The 24,820-nt window shown below is 37.3% G+C and overlaps 1 protein-coding gene and 1 pseudogene across 10 annotated transcripts in view; both read right to left on the bottom strand.

Moving 5' to 3' along the window:
* Xrcc4 (X-ray repair cross complementing 4) overlaps positions 1-24,785 on the bottom strand; it is a 186,769-nt gene extending 161,984 nt beyond the window's left edge. For 9 of the 10 annotated variants that reach the window (XM_040729048.1, XM_040729050.1, XM_021223431.2 and 6 more), the window contains exons 1-2: positions 24,666-24,785; positions 11,985-12,132 (exon numbers count right to left, since the gene is read on the bottom strand). In XM_040729048.1, the coding sequence (XP_040584982.1) occupies positions 11,985-12,123 (139 nt within the window). In that variant the 5' untranslated portion in view covers positions 12,124-12,132; positions 24,666-24,785. Of the gene's footprint in view, positions 1-11,984; positions 12,133-24,194; positions 24,450-24,665 lie in introns of those variants that run through there. The other variant, XM_040729046.1, reaches the window with a different exon arrangement.
* Positions 21,695-24,187, bottom strand: LOC121133141 (annotated as a pseudogene).
* Positions 24,786-24,820: the final 35 nt, after the last annotated feature.

The raw sequence follows: 24,820 nt of genomic DNA, 5'->3' as shown, positions 1-24,820 counted from the left end.
ACTCAACCATTAAAATTATGTAAGGAACAAATAACATGTAACAGATTATTCTACACATGAACACAAATACAAAACATAAAAAAATTGTTGGCCATATGGAGCTTGCCTTCAAGTGTTCATATCTGAACTGAGCTCTCAATCTCATCTAATAATTTCCTATATTTCACCTTTTGTGAATTCTGTACGTAACAGGAAAAACTTTTCTCTTAAGACACCATCCATCTCTTTACACGTCTCCTATCAAATTCATGTAAACACTGGGGTGGGAGGAAGTGGACATGTAATCCCACTCTTAGTTGAAGATGTTTGGCTTATGATAGATTCTGGAAAAGCGTCAGTTTTCTTTAGTGATGTAATCACAGGTGTTTCATCTAGCCCAGAGACCTATGGTAGGAAAACAAAGTCATTGAAATGATTCCTAACAATATTCTGCTGTGCCATATACTGATGCCTAGTTCAATCATCATCAGAGAGGCTTCAGCCAACAGCTGATGGGAAGAGATGCAGAGACCCACAGTCAAATACTGGATGGAGAAAAAGCCCAAATTGAAACTCTCCATTTGGTCCCTCTCCTTGTAGCTTAGGAAATTTTGAGGAAGATGGGGAGGAAGAATTATAGGAGCAAGAGAGGTTTTAGGACACCATGGTAACACAGCACAAAGACATTAACTGAGTAGAGCTCATAGGAGTTCCCAGAGACTGAAGCAGCAACCACCGAGCCTGCATGGATCTACAACACATCCTCAGCATACAAGTTATGTTTGTTAGCTTTTTGTTTTGGTGGGACTCCTAACAGTGAATATGGGGATTATCTCTGACTCTTTAGTCGACTCTTAGGATCCTCTTCTTACTTCAGTGTTGCCTCTCCCAGCAACACTGTTGATATGAGGGCTTGTGCCTCGTCTCCTTGAATCTCTTTATGCCATGTTTGTGGATGTATCTGGGAGGCCAGCTCTCTTCTAAAGGGAAACAGAGGAGGAGTGGATGGGTTGGAGGGGGGGCCACTGGGAGGAGGAATGGAGGAAGAGGAAACTGTGGTTGGGATGTGTTGAAAACAATAAATAAATAAATAAGCAACTAAATAAATAATAAAAATAGGTCCCATACCAAGAGCAGCTGGCCAATGTAAACTGGACTATATGGTTTATGAAAAGAAAAAGGAAAATACTTATAAGATTATTGTTTATATTAAACTTTATATAGTGATTTTAATGGTTAAGTAGACTATTAACTAATTCTAGAAATAGGCTTCATCTAGCTTCCTGTATGTAATTTCAGGGCTGAGTCTAAAGCAGTTAACTAAGAAACAACTTTGTGTACCCCAGATATACTTTTAAAAAATGTGGTCCTTTAACTTCTTGGAGACCTAGTGCTTATGACACTTAAACTGTTTAAGTTTTCTGCAGAGAAACATGACCATTCTGGGCAGTGACCTTTGAGGTCTCTAGGAAGATGATGTGGCTGCATAAGGACAAATCCACCTGGACTGAGGTAACACCAGTAGGCTGACAAAATACAACCCTAACATCAGCTTTGTGCTTCAAACTGTTCAGAACAACTTCGAAGTAGTTAGCTAAGAAAGTCCTGTACTTTTCCATCACACAAGACAGGACAACAGCCAGCTCTCATAGGATATGATTATTACCTAAATTTTCTCAGGGTGCGCTAAAGATGTCAAAGAACAGAAAAATGTAAGAACATGATGTACACATTCCCAAGAGATAGAGTTGAGTGGATGTTTGTCATAGTTTAGAGGTATTAGCTGCAAATTGATATTGGTCATGGTCAGAGAGGAAACTAAGCAAATGAGATGACATGCAGAAATGATAGAATAAAAGGGTAGATTATTGGATCTACTTTTCTTTAAAAAAGCAATTACACTTTTAAATTATTTACATTGGAATGGATTTTTGTACTCTGACTTAAATTTAAGGTTATTTTTGTTACACTATCTCTATGTTTCTACTCTTGTTGAAGGTATTGTATATTTGCAGTCTACTAAACAATGTAATGTCAATTTCTAGTTCTTGAAAGCTATTATTACAAGATATTTAATATAATTAATAAATACAGGTTAGTAGGCAGTCATGTTAACAGTGACCATGTTAAGTATGTTTTTAAAGTCAACAGAGATATATTTTAGATTGACAGATGGACTTCAAACACTTCAGAGACTTATAGAATATGGCACTTAAGCTATTTTAATAACATGGGCTGGAGGAATAGCTCAGTCGTTAAAGACTAGGCTCACAATCAAAAATATAAGATATTTTAATGACATAAGGCTTTTCATGACTGTGAGACATATCGTGTAATTCTTAGTTGATAATTGTTGTATTGTATATAGCTTATGTTAAGATTAAAACATTCCCTGGGAATTGTTCTTATTGCATATAGTATTACTGTGTTAATACTCAAAACCTTCCTTTTATTTAGGTAAAGGAGGGAAATGTTGCGGGATAATCTTTTTGTACACTATAATGATGTGCCTCTGTCTAGGGCACCTTCTAATTGGTTTAACAAAGAGCTGAATGCCAACATCTAGGAAGGAGAGAATAGGTGGGACTTTCAGTGAGAGAAAAAATTCTGGGAAGAAGAGAGGCAAGAGATGCCAACAAGATGCAGAGCAAGTAGGACATAGAAAATGGGAGAGAGGTCAAAGCCATGTGGCAAAACATAGATTAATAAAAATTGGTTAATTTAAGTTATAAGGGCTAGGTGGGAACAAGCCTAACCTAAAAGGAAAGATTTCATAATTAAAAATAAGTCTCTGTGTCATTATTTGGGGCTCCCAGCTGAAAAGAAAGTAAGACTACACCCATGAATATGGATTCATAGAATTAAATTTTGAAGACAACCATCATTATAACGCAATTTACAATTTCATTCAATGTCAATCAAAATTCCCATGGCATCCATCATAGTAGAAAAAAGTTCCCATAATTTATATGGAACCATAAAATGCAATGAATAGCAAAAGCAATCCTGACCTTAAAGTGTAAGAGATTACAATACCATATTTCAAGCACTATTGCAGAGCCACAGTAATAAAAACAGTATGATACCAATACAAAATCAGATATGTTGATCGATGAAATAAAAAATAAGATGAAAATAGGACTACATGTAACTACTACTAACAAAAATATACATTTGGATAAAACACAGCATATTTACCAAATGATGGTAAGTACAGTAGATATCCACATGCAGAAGATTGAAATAAGGCCTGTACAGAAATCAAGTCCATATTCCACAATAAAACCAGACTTAAACAATACATATCCACAAATCCAGCCCTACAGAAAGTACTGGAAGGAAAATTTCAATCTCAGGAAGGTAACTATGCTCACAAAAACATACGCAATAGGTAATCCAACTTTATCAAAAGACAAAAGAAAAGGGGGATAAATCCACAAACAATAACACCACCACCAACAAATCAAAAACAAACAAGAATTAATACGCAATGGTCCTTAATCTCCCTTAATGTTAATGGTCTAATTTGCCTATAAAAAAGACACAGGCTAATAGAATAGATACGAAGACAGAATCCATTATTCTGCTGCATACAAGAAACACATCTCAACTTCAAAGACAGACATTACCTCAGAGTAAAGGGTTGGGATAGGATTTTGCAATCAAATGGATCCACAAAACAAGCTGGTGTAGCTATCCTAGTATGGAACAAATTAGACTACAAACTAAAATCAAGCAAAACAGATGAAGAAGATGATTTCATATTCATCACAGGAAAAATCCATCAGGATGAAGTCTCAATTATGAACATGTATGCCCCAAATACAAGGGGGGCCATGTTCATAAAAGAAACATTACTAAAACTCAAATCACACATAAAACCTGACACAGTTATAGTGGGAGACTTAAACACACCACTCTCAACACTAGACAGGGCCACCAGACAGAAACTCAACAAAGAAACAAAGGAACTAACAGAAGTTATGACCCAATTGAGTTTAACAGACATCTATAGAATATTCCACCCAAACAAAAGAATGCACATTCTTCTCAGGGCCACATAGAACCTTCGTAAAAATCGACCACATATTTGGCAACATAGCAAACCTCAAGAGGTAAAAAAAAAAAAAGAAAAAAAGAAAGAAAGAAAAAACTGGAATAACCCCCTGTATCTTATCAGACAACCATGCTTTAAATTTAGAATTCTACAACAAGACAAGTTGCATAAAACCTACAAACTCACATAAATTGAACAACACACAATTGCTCCATTCCTGGGTCAAGGAAGAAATAAAAAAATTAAAGACTTCCTAAATTTAATGAAAATAAAGGCACAGCATACCCAAACTTATGGGACATGTTGAAAGCAGTACTAAGAGGAAAGTTCATAGCACTAAGTGCTCATAGGAAGAAAATGGAGAATAGTCACACTAGAGAATTAACAGTACAATTGAAAGCTCTATAACAAAAAGAAGCAAACTCACCCAGTAGGTATAGACACCACAAAATAATAAAATTGAGAGCTGAAATCAATAAAGTCGAAACAAGAAAACAAAGCAAAGAATCTATGTAACAAAGAGTTGATTCCTCAAGAAAACCAACAAGATAGACAAACCTCTATCCAAACTAACTAAAAGGCAGAGAGAGAACATGCAAATCAACAAAATCAGTAATGAAAAGGGGGACATAACAACAGACATTGAGGAAATACAGAGAATCTTCAGGCTATACTTTGAAAACCTGTACTCCACAAAATTCAAAATTGAAAGGATATGGACAATTTTCTGGATAGATATCACTTACCAAAATTAAATCAAGAACAGATAAGCAATCTAAACAGACCTATAACCCCTAATGAATAGAAGCAGTCATCAAAAGTCTCCCAATCAAAATAAGCCCAGGCCCAGATGGTTTCAGTGAAGAATTCTACCAGAAATTTGAAGAAGAGCTAATTCCAATACTCCTCAAAGTGTTCCATGCAATAGAAGCAGGAGGCTTGTTGCCATATTCTTTTTACCAATCTACAATTGCCTTGATACCCAAGCCACACAAAGACACAACTAAGAAAGAGAACTAGAGACCAATCGCCATCATGAATATTGATGTAAAAATACTCAATAAAACATTAGCAAAGTGAATCCAAGAACACATCAGAAAAATCATCCACCATGCTCAAATAGGCTTCAACCTAGGGATGCAGGGATGGTTCAACATATGAAAATCTATCAATGTAATTCACCATATAAACAAACTGCAAAAGAAAAACCACATGATCATCTCACTTGATGCATCAAAAGCCTTTGACAAAATCCAGCACCCCTTCATGATAAAGGTCCGGGAGAGATCAGGCATAACAGTAACACACCTGAACATAATAAAAGCAATACACAGTAAACCAACAGCTAACATCAAACGAAATGGAGAGAAACTCAATGCAATTACTCTAAAATCAGGAAAAATAAAAGGCTGTCCTCTCTTGCCATATCTCTTCAACACTGTATATGAAGTTCTAGCTAGAGCAATAAGACAAGAAAAGGAGATAAAGGAGATACAAATTAGAAAGGAAGAAGTCGAACTTTCACTATTTGCAGCTGATATGATAGTTTACATAGTGACCAAAAAAACTCCACAAGAGAACTCCTACAGCCGATAAACACCTTCAACAAGTGTCAGGATACAAGGTTAACTCAAAAAAAAATCGGTACCCTAGTATATACAGATGATACATAGGCTGAGAAATCAGAGAACTCAGAGAAACATCACCCTTTACAAAAGCCCCAAATAACATAAAATATTTGGGAATAATAGTAACCAAAAAGTTAAAGACCTGTACACCAAGAACTTTGAGTCTTTAAAGAAAGAAATTAAAGAAGATACCAGAAAATGGAAAGATCTCCCATGCTCTTGGATTGGTAGGATTAACATAGTAAAAATGACAATCCTGCCAAAAGCAATCTACAGATACAACACAATACCCATCAAAATACCTGCACAATTCTTCACAGATGATGAAAGAGCAATACTCAACTTTATATGGAAAAACAAAAGACCCAGAATAGCCAAAACAACCCTGTACAATAAAGGAGCTTCCGGAGGCATCACCATCCCTGACTACAAGCTCTATAGAGCTATAGTCCTGAAAACAGCTTGATATTGGCACAAAAATAGACATGTAGACCAATGGAATCGAATTGAAAACCTGATACTAACCCACACACCTAAGAACACTTGATTTTTGACAAAGAAGCTAAAATTATACATTGGAAATAAGACAGCATCTTCAACAAATGGTGCTGGCATAACTGGATATTGGCATGCAGAAGACTACAGATAGATCCATGCCTATCACCTTGCACAAAACTCAAGTCAAAATGGATCAAAGACCTCAACATAAATCCAGCCACACTTAAACTCTTAAAAGAAAAAGTGGGAGGTACCCTTGAAAGAATTGGTACAGGAGATCGCTTCCTGAACACAACACCAGTAGCACAAACACTGGGATCAACAATTAATAAATGGGACCTCCTGAAACTGAGAAGCTTCTGTAAAGCAAAGGACACAGTCAACAAGACAAAAAGGCAGTCCACAGAATGGAAAAAGATATTCATTAACCCCACATCTGACAGAGGGCTGATCTCCAAAATTTACAAAAAACTCAAGAAGCAAGTCTTCAAAACACCAAAGGATCCAATTAAAAAGTGGAGTACAGAACTAAATAGAGAATTCTCAATACAGGAATTTAAAATGGCTGGGAGACAATTGAGAAAGTACTGAACATTCCTAGCCATCTGGAAAATGCAAATCAAAACAACTCTGGGATACCATCTCACTCCTGTCAGAATGGTTAAAATCAAAAACACCAATGACAATTTATGCTCGAGAGGATGTGGAGAGAGGGGAACACTCCTCCATTGCTGGTGGGAGTGTCAACTTGTTCAGCCACTTTGGAAATCAGTATGGAGATTACTCAGAAAAATGGGAATAAACCTACCTCAAGACCCAGCAACTCCACTCTTAGGCATATATCCAAAATTGCCCATTCATACAACAAGGATGTCTGTTCCACTATGTTCATAACAGCATTATTTGTAATAGCCAGAACTTGGAAGCAACCTAGATGCCCCTCAACCGAAAGTGGATAGAGAAAATGTGGTACATTTACACAATGGAGTACTATTCAGCAGAAAAAAAACAATGGAATCCTGAGATATGCAGGCAAATGGATGACACTAGAAGAAACCATCCTGAGTGAGGTAACACAGTCACAAAAAGAAAAACATGGCATGTACTCTCTCATATATGGATTTTAGACATAGATCTGGGGAGTGCCAGCCTACAATCCCATGGCCACAGTGTCTGGGAAACAGAACCTTCATTCAGTGGCTGATGGAAGAAGCGGCAGACTCCCACAGCTAAGCACTGAGCTGAACCCAAGAAAGCCAGTAACAGAGAAGGAGGACTGATGACCAAAGGGATTAAGACTGGGCTCGTTTAACCCCCAGAAACAGTTGACCTGACAAAGGTTAACTCTTGAATCCCAGGCTGATGCCTGGGAATCCAGCATGGGACTGATCAAGACCCCCCTGAATGTGGGTGTCAGTGAGGAGGCCTAGGTAATCTATTGAGCCTTGGGCAGCAGATCAGTACTCATCCCGAGTATACACACGGACTTTGGACTCCCATCCAACAATGTGAGGTGCACTCTCACCCTGAACTCTTGGGGGAGGGTCTGGGCCCTGCCCTGGATGAAATGACAGACTGTGGACACCCCCATGGAGGGCCTCACCCTCCCTGGGGAAATGAGGGGATATTGGGGGAGAGTTGGGGGGGAGGGCATGGGAGGAGGGGAGGGAAACAGAGAGGGACCTGGAACTGATTTGTGAAGCAACCTTGTTTCTAATCTAAATCTAAACTTAAAAATAAATAATAATAATAAAACCACCATAAACAATTCAAGAAAACAACCTAATTAAAAATTGGACTATTGGTGTGAACAGGGAGTTCTCAAAAGAATAAATAAAAAATGGCTAAGAAATATCTTAAATTTAAGCAATTAGGGGTATGCAAATCAAAACAACTTTGAGGGTTTAGCTCACCACAGTCAGAACTGCTAAGATGAAGGGAAAACTAACAACAAAAGTTGACAATGAAATGGAGAAAGGAGAACCCTCATTGAATTTGGTGGGACTACAACCTAGTACTAACATAATGGTAAATTCTCAAGAAATCTGAAAGTGGGTCTACCACCGATTATGCCAGTCCTTGGCATATGTCCAAAGGACTTCACAACCTACTCCATAGATACTCGCTCAGTCATGTTCATTGATGCTCAATTCAAAGAGTTAGGATATGGAAACAAAATAAACTTCTTTCAGCTGATTAATAATAAATGAATTACAACTAATTCTATTCAGCCATAAAGAAAACTAAACAGTGAAAATTTTAAGTAAATAGATGGAACTAAAGAATATAATTTTGGATCCAGATGAAAAGATGCTATGTGTTCACACTTACTCATAAATCCTAGTTCTGTATCCTTGGATGTGAGCACATACACTGGAATAACAACAGATACCAAGTATGTAATAAAGGACCATCAGGGGAAGAAAGGCAGGGAATAGTAGGACAAGTGTTATGAAGACTGAAATAGAAAAAAATGGGGAGGAGAGTTAACTGGGGAGGTCAAAAGGGGGACATAGATACATACAGAAATCTACAATTGATCGAAAGACAGAAAACAAGTGACTGTAGAATGCCCAATGTCAATTGATATACCTACAACAATCCCTACAATTCAGGCTCAGGAAATATCCGGGAAGAGGGAGTGGAAAGATTGTAAGCACCAGAAAACCTGGATATTTGCTGGGAGATGGTGCTTTCTATATATCACAGGGATGCTACACTCATGAAATCTCAGTATTATGGTTGCATAAAGACAAGCCTATATAACAGGAATGCCAGGTAACATCCACCCTGGGTGGAAGAAATCTCAGAAGTCTCTATTCCTAAATGCAATTTATGACTGCTGAGAAAGGGAGAACCAGTCTTGTCCAGGGATGAGACCCTGACTGGCTATCTAATCAGAAGTGGTCAGTCATAAACACACACATATGAGCAATACTACATGGACTCAGCTGACTATATATACATAAAGAAACATATACATATATAAACATAAGGAAAAGGACATGAATTTGAGAGGGAATGGGAAAGACACAGTAGGAGTTGGAATAAGAAGGCAGTATAGAAATGATGTAATGTAGGATTCATATAAAATTCATAAAAGGGAAATTAAACTATTAAAAATTCAACATACAAAAAAGCTACTCGAAAATGGACTCTGTTTTTTCAATGTCTGACCAAATATTTCCTATTTAAAAGGAACATGAAATTTTCATTGTCTACTCCAACCTCAAACTTAGATTTCTGCCAGCTAATTTTTTCCTAAAACCTACAGCACAATTGTATGCATTCATTGCTCTAAAGTTGAATGGCTGAAATGAAAACATGGTGACAATAAAATCCATCCAGAATAAATCTGAAGGACATTTTTAAAAGATGAAAGAACAAACAAGAACATAAAAATGAGGAGCTATTCTCAGACTAGCAGAAACTCCAAAAACATTATTTGGTAATATTTGTACATAGGTAAAGATGCACTGAAAAAATGGTCCTATGTGTAAGTGAAGAGTTCACAGACTCATCCTAATCCATGTAGGAGAACAGAAGACACACACATAATGTCATTAGGACCTACTTACACAAAGCCTTTCCTATGAATTCTGTAATGTAGTTCACAAAATACCTGCTTAGAAAACTTATACAGAAATCTACATATTCAATAATAAAACATTAGTAAGGCTTGAATCAATCTCCAATAAACTTAAAGACACCTCCCACAAGTAGGTGATAGAAGTTTCTTGCTGTCAAAGCAATTATTTTATAAGGCACATAGTGATCATCAATCATTAACCCACTTTGTGAAATAACCCTGAGACACAACACTCTGTAATACAGAAATGATTGATGATTGGCCACATGATAATTAGGTCCCCAAACATTCATTAGACAAAGCAATGCTAGTGGGAAAGAAATAAGCAAGCTTGGTGTGTGGGAGATTAAAACAAACCTCACATCCTTTCCATTTAAATGAAAAGAGAAAAATTATCCATAATTGATGGTTCCAGCAATCAAAAAGTTGAGCAACTAAAACACAGGAAGAGGTATAGGAAGGGAGCCTACTTTTGTGTTTCATTTAGGAATTATTTCAATATTCCTAACTGTATAATGTCTGTAAGGAATCATATGATATGTATGTAAGAAGCTCTAAATAAACAGATACATTTTAATATTCGCTTACACATTTGCTCTAATATTTAAACAAGAAAATACAAATAGATAACACAAAGCATAAAATATATGAAAAATCTAAAACTTCTTTGAATAATTCTGAAAATAAAACCATTACAGACTGCACTAAAAAATATGGTCACTACAGGAAACCAAAATGTTAACATGTCACCAGGGAATACAGAAAGAAGTCTCGTGTCACATTTAAATCATACCATACTAAATTGCATTAGAGACCAGAATGATGACTGTACTGAATTTGTGATAAATGTTTAATGTAAGTAAATAGGGAACTGGAGTTCTCATTTATAAACATGCTAATGCTAACTGTGAAGTAATCACTTTGTTTTCTTTTTGTAATTAGTATTATATACTTAAAACTGTCTTCCCTAATTATCACTTACATATTTACATATGCACGCATGTATGCATGTATGTATCAATATCTATGTATATACAGTCTTGTGACTTCACACAGTCAACAAAGGTCCACACTGAGCCACTACCACAGTTTTAGCCATTCATTCTCTACTCTTTCCAACAAGAGTTGTCGTATGGGTACACTTACTCCACAGGGCTAGCATAAGAAATCTGTCTCCACATTTCTACCGGGCCAGAAGCAGTCAGCATCTGTATTTCCCACAGGGAAATTTACATCTCAGATAGTTAACATAAGGAGTGCTGCACATATCAATCCTTGAATTCCCTTTTTCCTCTAATAAAAAAGTAAACATTTCTCATTTGCTGTGTGAAAGACAAATGAAAAAATTGTAAGTCTGAATTCCTTTAAACTGTGCTGGATTTGCACCAAAAAAGAAGGAAAGAGAATTTCATGATGGATTTTAATTTTAGAAATAATAATTATAGTGATAAATCTCAGGGGATTTGTTAGAATATATAAATAGCATATAAATGAACTCTTAAATTTCCATCTAATATATCGTTTATAACTCCAAAAGTAATTGTTATATAGCTACAAACTGTTGTTTTTTGCTAATATACTTAAGAAAAACATTAAAATCTTGTAATTTGAAAACATAATTCTAATTTTTAATTTTATGCCTGCCATAATCTGAGACTGGCATGCTGCCCACTGTACTAACGAGAGACCCTTGCCATATGTTACACATGACTTGAGAGCCACTTACAGTTTAAATAAGATCAGTGAACACACAAGAGCAAGTCTATATGATAAAACTGCCCAATTTCCCACAAAAACATATCCGTTACATTACAGTGTTAGTACATATCCATTCAAGAAGTAATTCAAGCTATCATCAAGATAAGGTCAGAGCGAAGCCTAGGACTCCGCACCGGCAATCCAGCAGAATCTCTACGTCCCACAATCTACTTTCCTCAGGCCCCAGAGGAGGCAACTATTTGAAAGTGTTGTTGAGCTTTGCTCTAAAGAGGTTGTTATGAAACTATGATGAAGTCCAAACAGTGAGACTGTCATAGTGAGCAGAATTACCTACTGTAATCAACTCCAGAAAATAGTATTACAGACCTATACACAAATTAGAAATGCACAACATGAAAATTGAACATTGATGTTACCTGTGTCCAGGAAGAAACACATTAATTTGAAGTCCCTGAGGACTAACAAGTAGGACATGTTTAACTTTTACTTGAAACATGTTTGCTGTCAAGATTACCTGTTGCAGTCCAGGCTGAATGGCCATCAGTCAGTGTAATATCAAAACCAGATCCCACTGTTCCCTCCCAAGACACTTGCAGAAAGTAAGTTATGTTGGGTTCAGAAGCAAGACAGATTCTGCTCACTTTCCTTTCCATTTTGACTACCTGCAATGAAAGAACAAAATCAACATTTGAAAGGAGACTACAATTATCAAATGATGATAACTTTTAAAACTTGTCTTTCAGCTATACAAACTCCAAAGAAATAAAAGTAAAATGCTGTATAAAAGAGACAACCACTGAACCCAATATCAGTCATAGTTTTGTTCAATAATGACTTGAAGATTTTACAGATGAGAAGGGACAAGTAATCAGCTGAAATAATGAGCTAAATAAAATTACTATAGCAACATGAAGAAATTTTATATTTCCGTTTCTGCAGGAAAGCACCCACTAACAAAAGAACAGTTTCTTTGAATAAACATATTTGAGATATTAATCCATACTACATTCTACTTATAGATCATTCAGAATATTAATTAATCATACTGATTTGATTTGTTCTTCTCTTTTCCAAGTGATAGCCATTTGGAACTTTAAACATCTTGACTACTACAAATACTTCTGTCATGAACATTCTAGAAACATCACTGCATCGGGGGATGGGGACCTCATTCCTACAAGTGAACTACTGGAACAGCAGATACCATGTGTTGAGTTTGGGTACTAGATAGACAAGTTCCCTTCAAATTGTAACAAATTGTGATAGTTGCATGAGAGTCCTAAGCAATTATTTCCCTTTTGGTAAAATTTAGCCACATTGATGGACAAATTCTAGCATCACATCTCCTGATGAGTAATGGGTGTTGCATTCCTTACAGATACTTATTAAATGTGAATATACTCCTATCTTCAGCCTTGGCAGTGTTCACATTTTGTTTCTTTTTCTTACTGGTATTCTTACTGTTTTCATCTCTTTGTGGTTTGTTGTCTATATAGGAGTACATATGTGTGTATGTGTGTGTGTGTGTGTGTATTTTCCTATATTGTCAATTTCTTTTTCTCATAATGATGATAAGCCAGTAATTTTTGTAAAATACAATTCATCAAAATAATTCACCAAAATGTGTATATTTTGGTCAGTATTTTGAGTCTTACCTTATTGTGTGTGGGGGGGTCAATAGATGTTCTCCTGTGTTATGACAAAGCTTTTCAGTCATACCTCTTTCATCTAGATCTCTAATCCATCTATATGCAAGAGTGAAATTTCATGTTTTATATTTCAGGTGTTAAAATTATATTGACTATGTGGTTTGTTTTTTTGATCTTATACATTTATAATCTCTGACTCAACTAAAAATTTTGAAAAGCTCCCATTTGAGGGTTCCAATGATTAATGTAAAATGTTCATCAACACAAGCTCAGGCATAGACCTTAGAAGGCTGCCACTGGGAAAGGGGCCCAATAAGACATCAACCATCAATATTACTCCACTATCCCATTCCCATCTCCATCCAGGAATCACAAGGATCAAGCATGATTATCCTTGGCCACACCCAACTTAACTCTCCATCTAACAATATGCATGTGGGTGGGGGGTTAAAACTAAAACTGAGACTTAGTGATCTTATTCTCCAATTTTAGGCTTAGAGGTTCTTTTGCTATGAATTCATAATGATAATTCTAGTAAAACACTCTGGGGCTGGATTTTCTTAAGTCATACTGGATGGGGTTATTTAGTTTAATAAAGTAATAATGTCTTTTAATATTTATCCCTGGGTTGTATGTGTTCCATTAAAATATGCTAATGAGATGTTTCAGCAGCAGGTAAGAGTGCCTTTCACCAATCCTGATGATCTGAGTGGGATCCCGGGAATCCATATGACAAAAATGGAAAAGCAAAAAAGGACTCCTGCAAATTTTCCTCTGACTTTCATACATACCACCACACACACATTACCAACACATGTAAATGTACTAAATCAGAAAAGTAGATATATGCTCAATAGTAAAAGATGCTAATAAAACAAAATCCAATTAAAATTTAAAATGTGCAAGGAAAAATATCATAAAAAGTAAAAACCAAAAACAAAGTACAAACTTTAACAATTAAAAAATTATTACAAAGAATTCTTCTATAATCACATAACATGAATTCTGTTCCAGCTAATCCTTTAAAATCTAAAGGAAGGGGTTTAAAAGACGGCTCAGTAGTTAAGAGCACTGGCTACTTTTATAGATGAGCCAGTTTTGATTACCAGCATCTGCAAGGCAGCTAACAACTGTCTGTAACACTAGTCCTAGGAACTAGGAACCCTGGCCTCTTCTGTGCTGCATAGCCATGGTATACCTACACAGACACAGACAAAATACATCATAAAACAAAATCAATAAACCCACCTCAAATTTTTTAAAAGTCTAAAAGAATAGTCTCGTTTCTCTTGTTTAAGAGGACATATTATTCACAAAGAGAATTATAAAATTCAAAAGTATATTTACAGTTAGGTAAATTGATATTGAGTGAAGTTTTTTCCAATTGCAAAATTTTAAAATCATGAGTTTCAAGTTAATACTAGTATACTATCTTAAATAAGTCTCATAATTTTATAAATTTTCAAATACAAAATAGAAAGAACCTATGCTGCTCCCTCTTCACAAGCAAGGCTAAATTATTATAAACTTCTATCTGTGTTCAAGAGGATGTGTAATTATAGTGCCACAGCTTAACCCTCCTACAAAGAACTGTGCAAAGAGCCCAGAGACCATCCAAATTTAAAAGAAAATGCCTAAAATTAAGTATAACACATACAGAATGACAAATTATCAAATTATTTTCTACCTGAAGTTTAATAGGAAAAACGGTATTCTTTCTAAAGATATCAAATGAAATAATTTTACCCACTTCAAACATAAAAAATTAAAACATTTAAGTTTGAATCCCAGACATTATAATCACTAAGTATAACGCATACTTCACATGTTTAAACTATTTCTATAGTGCAGTGCTTTTTGCACAGATGTAATCAATTCCAAAATGCCTTATCGAATTGCGAATATTTGCCTTTACATCAACTAATCAACACACTTCTGAGATCTCATCATCTCATTATTAACCCACTTATGCTTGGGTCGCTTTGCTTTGGGATGTTTAGTTAGGTTCTTTATATATTCTATTTATTAATCCTCTATCAAACATACAGCTCACACCTATATATGACCCCTGTGGAAGTTGACTGGCCCTTTTATAACAGTCGCATAGCAGATATCCTGCATGTCAGATATTTACATTATGATTCCTAACAATTACAGAAGTACAATTATGAAATATCAAGGAAAATAAGTGTATGGTTGTGGGTCACCACAACACAAGGAACTGTATTAAAGGGTCACAGTATCAGGAAGGTTGAGAACTATGACTATATTTTCCTTTGCTCTACAGAAGCACAATTTTACTCACTGCAATCTCACTTGTCAGTTCTTGGGATTATTTCCTGAGTACTGGAGTCATTTTTAGAAGTTCTTACCTATAGCTACATCTTGAAGTGTTTCTCTATTTATTTTCCCTAACAGTTTCAGGGTTTCAGGCATTACACTAAAATTTTTTGTTCTTATTTAATTGAGTTTGGAGGAGGCTAGCAGACATGGATCTAGTTTCATTCTTCTACATTTAGAAGCCCAGTTTCTGCTGGGTGTGGGGGAGCACGCCTTTAATGCAAGCACTGGTAAGGCAGAGGCAGGCGGATCTCTGTGAGTTTGAGACCAACTTGGTCTACATACCCAGTTCCAGGACAACCAGGGCAGTTACAGAGAGACCCTGTCTAAAAAGGGGGGAAATAAAGAAAGGAAGGAGGAACGAAGGAAGGAAGGAAGAAGGGAGGGAGGGAGGGAGGGAGGGAGGGAGGGAAGGAAGGAAGGAAGGAAGGAAGGAAGGAAGGAAGGAAGGAAGGAAGGAACCCAGTTTTCCATTACCACTTGTTAAAGATCCTGTCTTTTCTCCAGTGGGTGTTTCTTGCATCTGGGTGGTCAGGTAACTGTGGCTTTGTGGGAAATTTTCTGAATACTTTATTCAGTTGAACTTTCATATGAACTTTCATATGAATTTACTGTTGTTTCTGTGGAAAATGTTATTGTAAATTTTCTGGGTACTGAACTGAATCTGTGGCTCACTTTTCTGCTTCTTTATGAATGTGAAAAATCTTTCCATCTTCTAGAGTCTCCAATGATTTTTTTCTTTTGTAGTTTTTTAGGTTTCCTAAAACCGCATTTTTGGGGGGCAGGGAGACTGGACATCATGAAGTCCTACTGTCCTCAAAATTGAATTTGCTATGTGCCTGAGGATAACCTTGACGTGATCAGATCTCACTGCTTCTAACTCCCAAGTGCTGAGATCACAAGCATACGACACTACACTCAGTATTCTGTGGTGGGGTGAAGGAAGCCAATGGCACTCTGTTGAATGAGCTACATCTCTAACTCAGGAGCACATAATTCATGTGGATAGGGAGAAAATTTATTGATAAAGTTTTTTACACACAAACATGGCAGAAACTGAAAGATTCCAGAGGCTCACTGGCCAGGCAACCTTATCTAATGAGCAAGCCTCTGTTTTCAATAAGAGACCTTGACTCAAAAATGAAAATGTTGAGGAATAACACCCAAGGTTGGCCTCACATCTTCAGGCATTTGCAAACATATGTGCATATGCACACACATCAACACACACTTACACAAAAAGAAAAACACTTTAACTTTGGATATGGGGTAAGGTACAAAACCCACATTAAAATGCCATATTGCTTCTATATGGGTACATCAGCACAGGGTGGCACGAAGATATGTGCTCAAGCTGAGACACGCGCACGCGCACGCGCACACACGCACACACGCACACACACACACACACACACACACGCGCGCACACACGATCATTTCTTCTCACAGAAGCCTGCAGAGTCATGACTACTGCTAGCATTAAGTTTGTGAAAGCAAAATCCAGCAGTTTACAACACTATAAAACAGACTGTTTCAGGGCTTTTTTAATTCCATATTTAGAATCGTTAACAAATTACTAAATATAGAGACAAATTCATTTACAATTCAACATCCCAGATGCCTGTAAGTCATTCATTATTTCATAGTAAAATAAAGGGTTTTAAGCTCAGTAACAGTAAAATGATGGATAAGAATGACATTCATTCTAAAAATATATTTGAATTGTTAACATTTTAACTATTTTCCAATTTTCTCATCAATTCAATACTTCACTAAATTAAGCTAATTTTAGTTTAAGGAAATGCTGTTTTAGGACACAGGTTTGAAATTGAGATGGAATCTGTGAAAGTTTCCATTCCCTTTAGTGCTCTGGCTGGTGTAGCAAGGCTATGAGAACCATATGTAAGTGGCACACATAATTAATAAGCTCACTCACTCACATGTGACAACACCCTATCCTGTAAGTAAGCTGTGCCTCAGGAGGGAGCCTCTGGAATATATTGTTCAAATTAAGTCTTAGAGTCTTGATAAGATACAATTGAACTAGTTTCTTAAATACTTCATTCCTTTCCTGAGACTGCCCTCTCATTGAATACCATATACAAAATAGCCAAGAATCAACCACAGCAACAGAAAGTCTGAAATTCTTTTAAGATTCAGCTACAGCCAATCAACCATATTTCTGCTCCTATGAACCATGTACACAGAAATAGCCAGTGTTTTGCCCCAAGGCTACATGGAGAAAATGGGTGGAATCCTCTTCAGAGAGGCTGACTGAGGAGGACTGTAAGAGAGCCCATGTTTTGTTTCCTAAGAGCACTAAAGGATACATTAGTATCAGCACCTCTCTCAGTCAAACCAGGGATCTAAGAGGAGCCTGCAGGTGGATCCACTTGGGTCCCACCCCAATTTGTCCATCAGTAGCTTCATTGAGAGCTCAGAACAGTTGAGAATTGAGAAGCTTATCTTTAGTACTTTGTGCCTTTGATGCATGCCCTCTCTCTCAGAAGACTAATACGCTGTTGGCTGGTTTGCAATTGATGTGATCTTGGTCTGAACAAATACCATTCACAGTTGCTTCTGAATAAACAAGACACTTTTTAAATTAGTTTACAAAGCATTTTGTATGCCCTTTTGGATGCTGATAAGGAGCAGCGCAGAAGCCAGCGCTTAGGTCAGCTCAAGTTAGTTACAACACTATCTATCATTGAGAACACCATTTTGAACTTGGGCTTCTTTTCTTGTTCTTAATAGTCAGTCATGGCTCCTCTTCAAGCTGCTTGGACTGCAGGTGTTCAAATTCTGCAGCTCTGCCAAGGGACTGTGCTTACAGACTGGGAGGGGATAAATGAATGTTTCTAATGAAGCAATTACTTAAGTGGCCCCTTGTCAAGAAAAGCAAGCTGATACCTAAATGGGAATTCAGAATAAAATATATGGAACCAGCTGTTAGTAGTCCATAATTGAATTTTTGCTATTATTTTCTTAGAGTTTACTTTTTAATAGGGGAAAAGAAAATATAATTGCAAGCCAAAAGTATAATGACAATTTTTTAAAGCCTTATCACATTTTTAAAATTTCAAAAACAGTGACATACAGAATTTTTAGACAAAAAGGCAAAGACTTCACAACCACTAGACTGCATTTACCTTTGTGTCCATATGCACACAAGCAGAGGCCAGGGCAGGCCTTGGGGTGTCTTCCTCTAGTGCTCTCAGCTTTATTAAAGCCTGATATAGGTCTCGTACTAAAGCAGAAGCTGATGTTCTATGCTGGACTTGCTGTCAAAGAATACTTAGGGTTTTCCTGTCTCTACCCCACAAGCTTGGGTTATGGGGACACTCAGCTATGCCCTGCTATTAATGTGGGTCCTCATGCTTGCACTCCAAGAGTCTTACTGATTGAGCCATCTTCCCAAATCCTACATTTACTTTTTTTGCATGAGGGAGTCTTTTTGTCTGTTTGTTTGGTTCACTGGTTGGTTTGTTATCTGCATAGCTCAGATCTTAGAACGTATACTTTTGCAAAGGAGAACAGGGCTTTATTAAGATTTAGGTACAATGGTTCAGTTCAGCAGGAGCATTCATTACCAACAGAACACAAAATAAATCTTTTACTTAGGTTTTATATCTTCGTCTCCCTAGAGTTATCCAAAATGTATTCAGGAATATGGTTGAAATTGCTGCCTGGAAGGTGAGTATATAATTACTCATCTAATTAGGAATGCAAGCACTCATGTGCTGTTAGGAGAGTTTGACTATTTAAACACCATAAAATTGCCATTGGTTGACTAAAAATGTTAAATATTGGTAGTTTCCTATGATTTTTAAATTTTGGGTGTTGTGGTTCAACTGTAGTAGTAACAACTTGGAATACTGCATAGGGTTTCTCCTCAAGATTGATTTACATTTCCATTATAGCCCAATGTTATTTTCTTGTTACCCATTAAAAACAGGCAGATAAATGAGGGCAGTGTGAATGGTAGGTTTGGGGGAGGCAGTGAAAGTCTCACTCCTTTTAGACAAAAGCGCTTCTAATTAGATTTCAATTCTGAGCATCATCACATTATTAAAATAGGAAAGATTGTACAGGAGTTGGACTGATGGTATCTTATAGGACAGTACCCTGAGTCTGATGAAATTAAAAGAGAAGAAAAGTATGAAGAATTTGAACTTAAAAAAATTCCTCTTGGAATTCACACTTTTCCCATCGATGTTCTTATTCTCCTTTAATATTTAATCTTCAGGATAAAATGGTACAGTTACAATCCTACAACCTAATGTAATTTTGACACATTTTAAAAAGCAATAGTCTGACCAATATCTGGAGGCAAAGGCTGGAAAAAAAAAAACAGGAACCAGTAAAAACACTAATTCTGTAATCCATGCAATAAAAACTACAGTGGCTAATAAAAGAGAGATCCAAGCAAGACACAATCAATGTACTAACAGGAAAGACAAGAGACTTGGAGATTCCAGATATGTTTTATAGACAGAGTGAAGATGATATGGAGGTGGACTTAGTGGAATATAAAAGAAAGGCAAGAGTCCGTGTTTCTCTTTGTAACAGTCCTGGCTGTGCTAGAACACCTTTATAGACCAGGCTGGCCTGGTAATCACGGAGATCCATCTGTCTCTGCCTCCTGAGCGCTTGGATTACAGGTGTGCACCACCACCACCCATCTCAATTTCAAAGGGTTAAATTGCAGAAACTGGCTGCACACTGTTGCCACTAACCAAACTGAAAACATATAAAATAGGTTGGGAAGGAAAGGTGTTTATTTGGAGATTATGGTGGTTTGAATAGGAACGGCCACCATAGGCTCACAGATTTGAATGTTGTATCACTAGGAAGTGGCAATATTAAGAAGTGTGGCCTTGTTGGAGGATATATGTCACTGGATTGGATTTTGAGTTTTCAAATGCTCAAGCCAGGCCCAGTGTCTCTATTCCTGATGCCTGCCAATCCGGGTGTAGAACTCTCTGCTCGTTCTCCAGCCATGTTTCCCACCATGCCAATAACCTGGAAGCCAGCCTCAGTTGAATGTTTTCCTTTATATGAGTTACCATCATCTTGGTGTCTCTTCACAACAACAGAAACCCTAACTTGTAGAGTGAAGCCTTTTTCTTGCCTGCAGCTTTGGTTTTTCCTCACCAATCGCCTGGGCTCTGCCGCTTTGTAGTCCCAAAATAACACACAAAACGCTGTATTAATTATGAAGCTGTTGGCCTTGCTTGTTTCTTACTGGCTAGCTCTGACTTAAGTATTTACCCCATAATTGTTAACCTAAGTATTTCTCTTACTGGAGAAAAGTTCCGGACATCTTACTTCTCTGGCGGGCTACATCGTGACTCCCAGTGTTTTTCCTACCCAGAGTCTTCCTAGACTCCTAGTCCCACCTATCTTGCTTCCCTATTGGCCAACAGTGCTTTATTGACATATACACAGGACTTCCCCATCACTAACTTTGACAGGAAATGTTTTTACTACCCTTGTTAAATGCAAAAGGAGGGACTGCAAAGAAGGCTAGTGGTTGAGAGCACTTACTGCTATTGCAGGGGACCTAGGTTTGCCTCCCGGCACTCACATAAGGCAGCTCACAACTGTCTAACTCCCGATCCAAGAGAAATAACGGCCTCTTCTGGTCACCATGGGATCCTGCATCTATATGATGCACATATAGAGGAGCAGGCATGGGCACGCACATGCACACACATACACACATACACATACATGCACACATGTACATCTCAGTACTTTTTAAATAAAATTTAGGTAGACAACTAGATGGGTAAATAACATTAGAGAGAGAAGGAATGAGAAATATGAATTGTAAATCATTAATATATGAGTACTTCAAATTAAAAGTCTTGATACCATCTAAAGGAGACAAACAAAGGAAAGTGGCATTAAAAATAACGAGTAATAGAACACTTCAACAAACAAAAGTTTGGGAAGAACAGAAGGATTCAGCAAAGCAAGTCTAAAAGGAGCAATCAAGGAGATAGGCATAAAAGCATGTGACTATGGACAGGAGATCAAGTTAAAGCAAAAAGAAAAATCATCCTGGGGAAGGAGTGATAACTGATGGGTCAAATATGACCATGACTGGAGATGATCAACATCTGGAAATGACTGGTGACATTAAGAAGAGAATCTTGGTGCTGCATGGGAGCAGAAGTTGTTTTGGAAGAACCACATAAAACCATCAAACATTAGAAACTGAGACAAAAAGATAACACACAGAAATTTTATTGCTGGGAAAAGTAGATAAATGTTGTTGAAATGCAAGAAGATTAACAGAATCATTTTCTCTTATTAATACAATATTAATTTGTCTTATTTGCATCAAACCCTGAGTCAAGCGCATTACTCAGACTTCCTGGGAGGTACAGCAAAAGGAAGTCAAGCCATAGAAGAACTATGGGAGGTGGAAGCAGAGACAGCTGCTTCACATGGCGAAGAGGATGAGAAAGGTTAAAGAGCCCCATGGCCTCTGAGAGGGCAGAGCCCATAATCTCATAGAGTTGTTGCTCTAGAGAAGTGTTCCTAGCATACCCAATGATGAGGTGCCCAAAAACAGTCCCAACCCCAGCCCCAGAGCCAGTCACCCCAACTTGTAACAGGCCCAGATCCAATCAACTTGGCAACTGTGTTGATATCCCTTGAAACAATGCTGGTTTGGAGGCTGCTGCTAGGGAGTAGTGGGGCCAGAGGACATGGGACTACCAAACTCGAGGGCCCCATCTGTCAATGTCTGTGGTTGATTCAATTCCACTGCAGACAGTGGACGATTCAGCAGCTGAGAGGCGCACCCAGGAGCAGGTAGAGAAGAACTTGAAGGAGACATACATTTTTTTAAGGGCCGGAAGGCAAAGCAGAAGAGCTGCTCCCAGGGTAAAGAAGACAGCTAGAATCATTTCTTAAGATGAAAGAAATAATACACTTCATTCAAATAAAATTTGCATGCCATAATCTAGGAGTCATGGAGGAAGAGAATGAAACACATAGAGACAAGGAAGGCATCAATCAAAGCCTCAGTTTATATATTTGGTTGAGAATCAGAGAAAGCACAAAAATAAATAAATGCATAGATGGATGGGTGATAGATGAAGAAAAATGAAATTCAGTAATATAATAAAGTAAAAAAACACAAACTATCAATATCAGAAATCAAGACAAAAATATAATGAATGGGGTATGGCAGTATAAAAAGCTGAATTAATTTTAAACCTTTTATTTTGTGAATATTATATGAAAATGAATCATTTTTCCATTATTAGCCCTCCAACCAAGAAGGAGAATGTAATATACAACATAACACTTACTGTGTCCCAAACACTCAGGTAAACTACTTACTTGCATTTACTCATTTAATCCTCATGACACTGAGGAAAGTTAAATGCAGTCCTCCAGAAAACTATAAATATATCACTCTTTGCATAGTCATACATGAAAATTGAAAATACTCACCCAGAAGTATTCCAAAAGAAAACAATAATGTGTGTATAATGAAATGACACAGTCACATTTTACTGTTAGGAGGAAAATGACCCAAGATAATTCTAAATAAGAAATTTACCACAGAGCTACCAGAAGGAAGAAAAGAAGCAGAACAAAAGAAATCATTCACTTGCAATCAAAATCAGGGTCTCTGTGTACCTAATGACCTCGAAACTTCACCATAGGTCTTACTGTTGAATTAATTTTGCTATTTTACATTAATACAATAAATACCACACACACATGTTCAGCTTTATAGCCTGACAGTATCTACTTCTATGGATAACCTAACAATTGACAAACTCTATTTGCGACTACTCTGAAGTTGAGGTCTGTAACAAAGTATGGCCTAAATTGTCCATAAATGTAACCAACCAATTAGTATCTTTACCAATTTTAGTTTCCTGTAGAGCCTGAAGCATAGCCTCATACAGAAATATCAATCTGGAACATCAAAAGGTAGCACTTAGCAATCTTCACACGAATAAAGCCATTCACAACATATACCAACACTTTTCATTACTATAGAAGCTAAACGTTTAGAGCTGCAGAACATATTTTCTGCATTTGGAACATTCGTTTTTTATTCAACTGGAATAGCAAGGTATAACACAAAAGCATTTTGAAATTATTAAATCACATGTGGAAAGTACTGAAGACGAAATCATTTCCTATTGCCCTCTTCCCTGTTCCCCCAGTAAAATACTTAAAGAAGCATCATCCCTTCCTCACCACTAATAATGACGATCCTTAATTTGAATGTTTGATGAACTTTCGGCAAAATCAAGTGTGTATACTTGTTTATAAAAATCTAGTTATAATTTCAAATAAAATCTTAGATGCTATGCAGTAACAAACACAATCACATATAGCACTAAGTAAAAACGTTGTGTGTCTCCAAGTATTGGGTTCTCATGATCTGATGACCCAGTAGAATAGCGCTCACAAATCAATGTATTACATCCATTTCCTTCACATGCTTTCTACACATCTTCTCAGTTACTATATTAAAGAATAGGTAACATTCTGAATAAAAAAAAAATACTGCCTAAGAAAACAAGGCAGTATTGGCAGGTTTCCTTAATTTTGATAACTTCTAAGAGTGAAAAAATGTCCGACTCCAGAATCGTTCCAAGAACTATACACAATTGAAGACACAAAAAAAAAAAAATCACACCTCTCCCATATCTACAAAACTCATAAGGAAAACTCTAGGTAAGGCAGTGTCTCACCTAATGGCATTCTACTAGGCAATAACTCCCCCTCGGAAATGGGCCGCTCCTTTCCTGTAGCTACCACAGAGTTCTTTTCCTCTCCTCATGGCCTAGTAGGTCTAAGTCCCGGAGGGATGCAAAGGATGAAAAAAAAAAAAAAAAGGAGGGGGGCTGGTAAGGAGGAGTGAGGGCTGGATCCACACCCTGACCACAGCCTTCCGAATGCAAGCGTCTGTCACACAGAAATACAGCACATTTCCAACCAGCCTCTCTGGGGAAGCCACGTGACACCAAAGGAGACAGGTGCACACCTTAGGGAACCCTGATGTCCCCTAGGGGCCACACACACGGGGTCAAAGCCACGCACTGAGCAGCTCCGGAGGCAAACGTCAGGGAAACAAAGGAGGCTGACACGGGAAGAAACAAAAGGAACGCGCAGGTAAACAGCATCGCTTAGGGAAAAACGCCGCAGCCACTTCCGGGCCCTACCTCTCGGTGACTCCACTTCCGCTCTCCTCAAAAAAAAAAAAAAGAGAGAGAGAGAGAGATTGAGAGAGAGGTGGGCGCTCAGGGAGAACCCGTGCCGGTGCGGCCAATGAGAGAGTCCGCTGATTCCGCGGTTGGCGAGCTGTCGCCCAAGCCCC

The sequence above is a fragment of the Mesocricetus auratus genome, unplaced genomic scaffold, assembly GCF_017639785.1.
Source record: "Mesocricetus auratus isolate SY011 unplaced genomic scaffold, BCM_Maur_2.0 Super-Scaffold_100020, whole genome shotgun sequence".
NCBI classification, from domain to species: domain Eukaryota; kingdom Metazoa; phylum Chordata; class Mammalia; order Rodentia; family Cricetidae; genus Mesocricetus; species Mesocricetus auratus.
Note: the sequence above shows the minus strand (reverse complement) of the source record. Positions and strands in the feature narration are given on the sequence as shown.